At 44.5% G+C, this 9,434-nt stretch overlaps 1 protein-coding gene across 2 annotated transcripts in view; it reads left to right on the top strand.

Moving 5' to 3' along the window:
• dytn (dystrotelin) overlaps positions 1-5,529 on the top strand; it is a 7,918-nt gene extending 2,389 nt beyond the window's left edge. The window contains exons 6-13 of one of the 2 annotated variants that reach the window (XM_060075032.1): positions 1-58; positions 317-428; positions 624-742; positions 843-972; positions 2,857-2,906; positions 3,524-3,665; positions 4,029-4,761; positions 5,089-5,529. The exon at positions 1-58 is cut by the window's left edge and continues 106 nt beyond it. In XM_060075032.1, the coding sequence (XP_059931015.1) occupies positions 1-58; positions 317-428; positions 624-742; positions 843-972; positions 2,857-2,906; positions 3,524-3,665; positions 4,029-4,761; positions 5,089-5,186 (1,442 nt within the window). In that variant the 3' untranslated portion in view covers positions 5,187-5,529. The remainder of the gene's footprint in view (positions 59-316; positions 429-623; positions 743-842; positions 973-2,856; positions 2,907-3,523; positions 3,666-4,028; positions 4,762-5,088) is intronic. The other variant, XM_060075033.1, reaches the window with a different exon arrangement.
• The last annotated feature ends 3,905 nt before the right edge of the window (positions 5,530-9,434 follow it).

Raw genomic sequence — 9,434 nt, 5'->3', positions numbered from 1 at the left:
GCGTCATTCACGCTGTCCGCTGCCACGCCTGCAAGACCTTCCCCATCACTGGTCTCAGGTCAGTCTACTGGGAGTACTGGTTTCAGGTCAGTCTACTGGGAGTACTGGAAGTACTGGTCTCAGGTCAGTCTACTGGGAGCATTTGGAGCAGGTCTCAGACAGTCTACTGGAACCAATTAGTCCTTTAAGTTACATCATCCTAACAAAACTGTGTGTTTGTGTGTGTGTGTGTGTGTGTGTGTGTGTGTGTGTGTGTGTGTGTGTGTGTGTGTGTGTGTGTGTGTGTGTGTGTGTGTGTGTGTGTGTGTGTGTGTAGGTACCGCTGTATGAAGTGTGTTAACCTCCATCTTTGTCAGAGCTGCTTCCTTACCGACAGACCGACAAAAAGACACAAAACTACACACCTGGTTCTGGAGTACTGCACACAGGTACACACACACACACACACACACACACACACACACACACACACACACACACACACACACACACACACACACACACACACACACACACACACACACACACACGTCTGATTAGGTGGGGAATCTCTCTTTCTCTCTCTCTCTCTCTCTCTCTCTCTCTCTCTCTCTCTCGCTATCTCTCTCTCTCTCTATCTCTAGCCCTCATGGAGAGAGTCGCTGGCCTTGTTCGCCCACAACGCTCGTCACAACTTGTTGCCGCGGCGATACAGTCGGTTGAAGAGCCGGGGGAGCCTGTTGGGGGCTTGGTCAGTAGCACAGTGAGAACCCTAAGGACTCAATTCACCTGTCTATGTTCTGACATATTCATGGTGTAGTCTGATGTATCACACTCATCTGGCCAATCATGTGTCCTCGCAGCCCCGCCCCCCCCGACTCAACTCCACGATTGGTCGACTCACCTGCAAGTCAAAGTCGCCACTCTACAGCGAATTCCCATGATGCAGCAGGGCCGCCTCTCGCTACACAGGAAGTACAAACACATCCGCAGGTGTGCAGTCATTTATGTGTTGTGTATTCAGTGTGTGTGGATGTGTGTAGGTGTTTATTAAATGTCTAGATGTGTGTAGGGGTGTGTGTATGTTTGTACTAAGGGTGTATGTGTATGTTACACACACCGGCACTTAATGTACGCACATATTGTTTGGTTGTAGGTCCGTGCAATTACAAATAGTACTAAGCATGGTCTAGTGTATTATCCTAGCTATCTTTAGTACTTAGCATGGTGTAGCATTTTACCCTAGCTATCTTTAGTAGTAAGCATGCAACCCGGTATCACGCGATTTCGTGCTCATGTGCACAAACGTCTATCTATTGAATCATGTCCCAGAGCACGATTGTCCGACTATTTCCGTGCTACACAGAGCGAAATGTAAACCAATGCATTTTGAATGGGAGCGTTTTTCAGACGAGAGAGAGTGTGCGCAGACAGTATAGTGCACCCTCTAGTTATTTATAGGTCAATATTTCTGATTTTCTAAGGAGACCTCCTCAAAAACTGAAACAAACGTGCTCCACAGAACGCTTTCTCAGACAATTAACTGCTCCACAAAACGAAACGGGAGGGAGGGAGGGAGGGAGGGAGGGAGGGAGGGGGAGAGAGAGAGAGAGAGAGAGAGAGAGAGAGAGAGAGAGAGAGAGAGAGAGAGAGAGAGAGAGAGAGAGAGAGAGAGAGAGAGAGAGAGAGAGAGAGTCTATTAGGATGGTCTATTAGAATGTTATTCCACGAGTGCAGCAAGTGGCTACGGATAGACTTGACGTTAAGTTGTTTGTTTATTTATCTTGTTATATGATTTTTCACAATTGGTGTGGAGGAGGAAGAGTCATCCGAACGTTGAACAATTGTGATCATATATTTGTGTATAATGGTACAATAACATACAACAAGCAATAAAACAAATGTCGCAAGGAGAAGTCCAATGCATTGGCTAAACTTTAAAGCCAGGAGTTTTTATTGCCATTGTAGGGCAGCATTTCGCCCCGATACTACTAAAGCACATGTAGTGTAGCTCCTCAAGGTGTCAAAAAGAGGGGGGTCGTGGCCGTCTTGCTGAGATGGGTGGGGGATGGGGGCTGAATGGTTGTGAGAGTAGAATGAAGTAGCCTACATGTTGATCCCATTGGTAACTGCAGAGCAAGACCTGTTTATGTTGCTAAAAGACAAATGCCGTTATATACAAATATATGACCACAATTGTTAAACATTCGGGCGACTCTTTATTCTACACGGTTGACGCAGAAAACGATTGACGTAATCCGAAAATTCCCACCACAACTCCTTATACACAGTTAATCGAGGTTAGCCCACCTGGACAACTCACAAGATCATCTTTCACTTTCTCGAATGAAGTTAGGGCTTCTAGGACTTATAACTATGTTTCCTGACGCGTCCTACCCCACACCAATTGTGAACAATCATATACAACACGACAAATAAGCAAACCACCGCGAATGAGGAATTGCCGAGACCTGATGGTGGTCAAAGCCAATTAAATGCATGGTCAGAGGAGAATGAGTGGAGAGTTGCTATCATTTAGCAACGCAGCAACGAGCGCTGGAGCTAATCAATGAACAGCAGTGCATACAATAACGACACTTTTATTAATTTTTACTGTCAGTGAATAGCACCGAGTGAAAGTCCACGTTTTCTTTATATCTAGTGACAGCGATTATGTCGTAAGTACCGGTAAGTAACTTAGCCTATCGGACACGTAATCAGTGCACTTGCAAACGAGTATAACCGATTGTGGTGTGACATTTTTTAACCATCAATCGACCGCAAATACGACCAGACAGATGTACATTGAACACAGTGTTGAGTGTTGATTTGAGTGTATTTAGTGTTGAGTGTTGAGTGTTAGGTGTTGTGCTGCAGGTGGACGCGGTGCTGGTGAAGGACGTCAAAGATCTCCAAAGAGACCGATGGTAAGAACCAGTTTGACCAGTTAAAACTAGTTACCACAGTTCCAGTTAGAACCAGTTAGAACCAGCTAGAACTTGTTACACCAGATCAATTTAGAACCAGGAAGAACCAGTTAGAACTAGTTACATCAGATCTAGTTAGAATTAGTGAGAACCAGTCAGATCCAGATATAATCAGTCATACCAGATCCAGTTAAATCAGAACCAGTTAGAACCAGTGCAACCAGTGGAACCAGTGAGACCAGTGGGACCAGTGAGACCTGTGAGATCAGTGAGAACAATGGGACCAGTGAGACCAGTGAGACCTGTCTGTGACCAGTGTGACCTGTCTGTGACCAGTGGGACCAGTGTGACCAGTGAGACCTGTCTGTGACCAGTGGGACCAGTGAACCCTGTCTGTGACCAGTGAGACCACTGAGACCAGTGAGACCTGTCTGTGACCAGTGAGACCTGTCTGTGACCAGTGAGACCAGTCTGTTACCAGTGAGACCTGTCTGTGACCAGTGAGACCTGTCTGTGACCAGTGGGACCACTGTGACCAGTGAGACCTGTCTGTGACCAGTGAGACCACTGAGACCTTTCTGTGACCGCTGAGACCAGTGAGACCTGTCTGTGTCCAGGCTGCTGGAGCAGGAGCTGCAGGTGTTGCGGCTGGCCGTCCAATCAGAGCAGGGAATTCTGGAGGACAGGTGCTCGGAGATGGAGGTCACTATGGAAACGCTGAGGCAGCACAACGACCAGCTGCAGAGGATGCTGTCCCAGGTGAGCTGACCTCTGACCTGACCCTAGGTCAGAGGTGAGCTGACCTCCGACCTGGTGAACGCTGTCAACAACAAGACTAGCAACTAACACCTACTCCTCCCCCCCTCTCCTCCTGTCTCCTATCTCCTCCCCTCTCCTCCTCCCCTCCTCTCTCCCCCTCTCTCCTCCCATTTCCCTCGTCTTGTCTCCTTTCTCCTCTTCTCTCTTTTTTCGTCACCTCTCTTCTGCTCTCGTCTCGTCTCGTCTCTCCTCTCTCCTCTAATCTCTCCTCTCCTCTCTTCTCCTATCCTCTCCTCTCTTATCTCCTCTCCGCTCTCCTCATCTCCTTTCCTCTCTTCTCTTCTCTTCTCCTCTCCTCCACAGACTCTAAAGAATCCTTACCAGCCAGAAACAGCAGCCCAACACAGAGGAGAGGAGGAAGAGGAGGAGGAGGAGGTGGCGGTGGAGGAAAGGGAGGAGGAGGAGGAGGAGGAGGAGGAGGAGGAAAGCGGAGAGGAGGAGGAGGTGGAGGAGGAGGAGAGAGAAGAGGAGGAGGAAGAGAAGGATGAAAGAGAAGAGGTGTTGAGAGGAGAGGAGGAAACAGAGAGGCAGGAGACTGACTTTCACTCTCCCAGCAGGCAATGGGGTGTGACATCACCACCGGCCTCCTCCTCTGAGGAGGAGCCCAGAGGCCATCCAATCAGAATGCTGGACCTTGTGAAAGAGGAGGAGTTTGAGACGTACTCCCTCCTGAGTGGGGCAATCAGAGAGCTGTATGCTGAAACAGAGCATCAGGGGACATGTAGTCAAGAAGAGGAGGCGGAGCTTCTGCTGTTGGAGCTCGTTAATAGGACGAAGTCTGCCCTCTGTCAGAAAGAACAAACACCCATAGACAAACACCATCACGAACACACACACCCCGACACACAACATCACGAACACACACACCCCGACACACACCATCACGAACACACACACCCCGACACACACCATCACGAGCAAACACACTCCGACACACGCCATTATGAACACACACAACCCGACACACACCATTATGATCACACACACCGGTTCAGGGGAGGAGGGCTCTATAACGCGACCGCAGAGAACGTGCCAGGTGAGCTCATCAGGGTTTACACACACACACACACACACACACACACACACACACACACACACACACACACACACACACACACACACACACACACACACACACACACACACACACAGACGTGCATACACACAGACGTGCATGCACAGGTGCACGCACACACACACACACACACACGCACTCTTGCAAGCACACACACGCACACACAGACACAGACAGACGCCCTGGGGAGTCTGTCCGGGCGACGTGCCTTTAGAGCAGAGAGGTGAACAGGGAAACAAACCTGATGACGATGATGATGATGATGACTATGGTTTCCTGTCCCTCCAGGTGCAGTGATGAAGATGAGGCTGCTGGAGGCCGCTGAGAGGGTCCACCACTCTTTAGCATCCCTAGTAACCCTGGTTACACAAGCACCCCAAATCTAGCGTCTCACACACACACTAAGAATCCCATATAAACACACACATTCTGAGACACATACACACACTAAGACACAAACGCGCACACACACACTCTGAGACACACACACGTAGACTGAGATATACACACTCTGAGACTTACACACACAAACACACACACAGAGACACACACAAACACACACGCACACACACTCTGAGACACACATCCTGAGACAAAACACACACAAACAATCTGATACACACAAACACATAACCTGAGTTTACATGACACTCAAGAAAGTGATATCAAATAAAAAAGTACTGATAAGAAAAAGGCCTCTTTTACGGTCATTTACAAGGTGGTGAATGATACACCCCATAATAATATCATCTTTGATATCAGGGGGGTTTTGATTAATGTCATGTTATATATAATATATATTATTATTTTTTTTATTTATCTTTTTAATATTTTTAATTTATGATATATTATTATATTACATAATATAATGTGATACTATTATAATATGTCATGCCATATTATAATTCATTATATTATATTATATATTATATAATGTAGCAATATTATAATACATTATCTTATAATATGTTATACTATATATATAGTATAATATATTGTATTAGTATAATATAATACAATTATTATTTTAAAACGTCTATTAGTTGCAGCAGGGACATACATTTTATCTATACAATATAAAGTAATATAATATATAATATATTAATATATAATATAAAGTAATATACTATACTATAATATAAAGTAAAATGATAGTATAACATATAGTAATATATAATATAAAGTTATATATAATATATATTAATATTTAATCTAAAGTAATATAATATAAAGTAATATATAATATAAAGTAATATAATATATAGTAATTTATGAGTAATTTATTTGAAGGGTACCTCACTAACCACCACCACGGTATAATAAAAAGTAATATAACATAACATATAGTAATATATAATATAAAGTAATATAATATAAATTAATATAATATAAAATGTAGTAATATATAATATAAAGTAGTATAATATAACATATAGTTACATATAATATGAATTAATATAATATATAGTAATATATAATATGAAGTAATATAAAATTATGTATAGTAATATAGAATGGACAAAGCCTCCCTGTCCTCTGTCGGGAGCGTCCCGGGGTCCAAACCGTTCTACCTTCGGGGCCGTCCTGAGGTCCACACCCTCCTCCCATCGGGACCCTCTAGGCGTCCAGACTGGAAACCCTGTAGGACCAGGACCTCCTGAGAGGAGGACCAGCACGTCACGGCTCCTCTCACGGTTCCGTTCCGACATTGTTCGATATCCGTGTTTATGTTCCGCTCTCCTCCCGTGACGTCAGGATCCACCTGACATCTACAAAACGCCCCCTGCGTGACGTCAGGTCTAGCTGACATCAACGACACGCCCCCTACGTGACGTCAGGTCCTAGCTGACATCAACGACACGCCCCCTACGTGAAGTCAGGTCCTAGCTAGTCTCGCAAAGCCAGACCAAACTACAGCAAGTAGAATGGTCTGGAGCCACGCTACCTCGAGCCGTCTATCCGTGGGGAAACTGGGCGGGCCTGTTTTTATTTCTTTAAACCAATCACAATCGTCTAGGGCGGGGCTAAGCCCGGGAAGCAGCAGTTGTGTCCATGCAAAATAGTGCCGGGGGGGAAATTATTTTGACGGAACTTCTTGACGTTCAGAGGCTGTCAGAAATGGCTCAATCCCAAACGCCACAAAAAAACATTAACGATGTATGTCGCCTATGTGGAGATAATTTTATAGATAAAAAGAACAAACATCGTTTGATTCTTTGTCACGATGATTTCAAGCCACCATACACTTTGGCCCTTGAGGAGCTCACGGGACCTATAAAAACGAACGACGTTTTAAACGTTTTAACATTTATATGTGGTTCTTGTAGAACACTACTAAAGAAATACCGTAGGAGCTATTGTGAAGTGGAACGGATCGGTTCATTGGTTAAATCCATGTCAAACGCTCATGCCGCTGTCAGAGTGAAACGATGCGCCAAATCCACACCAACCGGCGATAGTCGTGACCGCAAACGCATCGTCCCCGGGGAGAATCCTGCCAGACGGAGTCTCCAAGATAATGTCAAAATAGGCTATGTTGTGGTCCTACCATTGTAATGAAATCAGATAGTCAGTAATCAGTAATTACATTATAATAAAATTAAACAAGATTGGACGTCTAGTTCCACAAACAATTTCGAAACTTGTCTGTAGGCCTATAGCCATTTACCACCAACTGCTATTCATGTGTCTCTTTGGAAAACAATGTTATACTGTCCAGAGATGTGTCCACGGAAAGAGCCAAACATGCCAACTTTACAGCGCCGTCAAAGTCCTCTTCAAAACTCGCCATACTGCCTAGTTTTCGAGTTTGAGGGGGAGCACAATACGGTAACGCCAGCAACCGGAAGGGGAGGAGTCGCGGCCAAATCGGCCGCTAAGCAATAGACGCTGTCCACTTCCGTTCAGCCAGACTAGGTGTGTTCGAAACCACCTACTTGCTTACTGCTTACTACCTACTAAATATTTGGCTTACTTATCGAATCCTTAAATAATGATTGAGTAATCCATTTGAGTAATCGACGTTCAGAAGACCGTCCTTACTTAACCACCTCAGATGACGTGAATCAAATGACGTGTCAATAACCTACCGACCGGGCGCCGTTAATAAACATTATAAATAAATATATAAACGTCACATTTAACGTCACAGTACACCTTCAACCTAAGGATTTGCGGTGATATGTTAAAACAATTGTTTAACAATTATTAAAAGTACTGCTGCTGCGGCTCCCCGTTTAGCGCCATTGCTTCCACTGTTCTTTTGAATAGACGCAGTGCATTCTGGGGCAGTTTAGTACGTCTAGTAAGCTAGCGATGCTTACTCAAAATCTTTCCGGAAGTAGAAGACATTCGGATATTATTCGCTGAGGAGCTGCTGCTCATCCCGGATGAAATTACTCTTGCTGTTTGTCTCTTGTGCACTGGAATATAAATAGCTGGACCTCTGCAAATTGCGAGCTCCGAAGTTTATTATTACAGTCGCAAAATCCAGATATTATTTCCCTCAATGAGACAGTTGGAGTTCAAATAACAGAAGAAAATGAATTAGTTTCACAATAAAAAAGGAGATGCCGAACTTTTCCTGTCAACTTTTTGTCCTCTTGAGTCGCTTTGCAACTGTACGTCCACACCAGGAGCGACCAAAGCGTCAAAGACTCTTTGGTCGCTCACAAAGTTTCGCTGCGAATTTTTCTGTTCGCTTTTGGTCGCTCAAGTCGCTCATGACGTACAATTCAATTATGCAGACGCATTTAAAGGAGCCGTATGCGTTTAGTAGGCCCTACAGACAGCCATATCAAATAGTGAACTCTCCCATACACCTTGGCCATATTGCCGAGACGGTTTTGCTTGTTCGATAAAGTGCTTTGACAAAAAAATCCTAAAAATGTAGGCTAATTACAACCGAGAACAAAAAACCCTGCGTGCTGTAGTAGTTAAAATATGTTTCACTGATCTGGATCTGCAAATCATGATCTGCACTCATTCGTCGCATTCAAAACAAATAGACATTCGCGCACATGGCTAATTTGCATACGCGCACAGGACTGGTTGGCTCCGCAAGGCAAATAATGGAACATATCGATCTATCTAGGCTTTTCTGTCTATCTATCTATCAACGCGTGTCTAGTTTTAATGTGATGTATTGTGTGTATGTCCAGTCAGACTTGTTCTGTGTGGTCTTGTAGGCTACTGTCCTGTGTGGGCCGAACCACCTAAATGGATTCCCGACGATTTGTGTCGTTTGGTATTAATAAAGACTTGACTAGGCTTTCTATCTATCTAGACTAGATATATCCCTTGTCATTTATCCCTCGTCTTGTCGATTAGTTTGTTTATGTGACGATTTCAAAAACTTTTTTGGTTTTGTTTAAAGCATGCTACACGCGATTGGTTGGTTAGATTGGTGGCATGGAGAGCAAATTAAAATGATTCCCGCTTAAATACGAACGTTCTAGATGTAGCCTATAAATACTCCCGCTTATCATCACTTGATATCCAAACCACTACGGCGTTTCGATCTCTGAACTGAAAAGGGGTGGGTTCGTACAACACCGGGTGCCCATTTAAGGTGCGACCACACCAGACGCGTATCTCGCGTACTTTTTACGCGAGATACGCGCGTATAATGTTGC

The sequence above is a fragment of the Gadus macrocephalus genome, chromosome 16 (assembly GCF_031168955.1).
Source record: "Gadus macrocephalus chromosome 16, ASM3116895v1".
NCBI lineage: Eukaryota > Metazoa > Chordata > Actinopteri > Gadiformes > Gadidae > Gadus > Gadus macrocephalus.
Note: the sequence above shows the minus strand (reverse complement) of the source record. Positions and strands in the feature narration are given on the sequence as shown.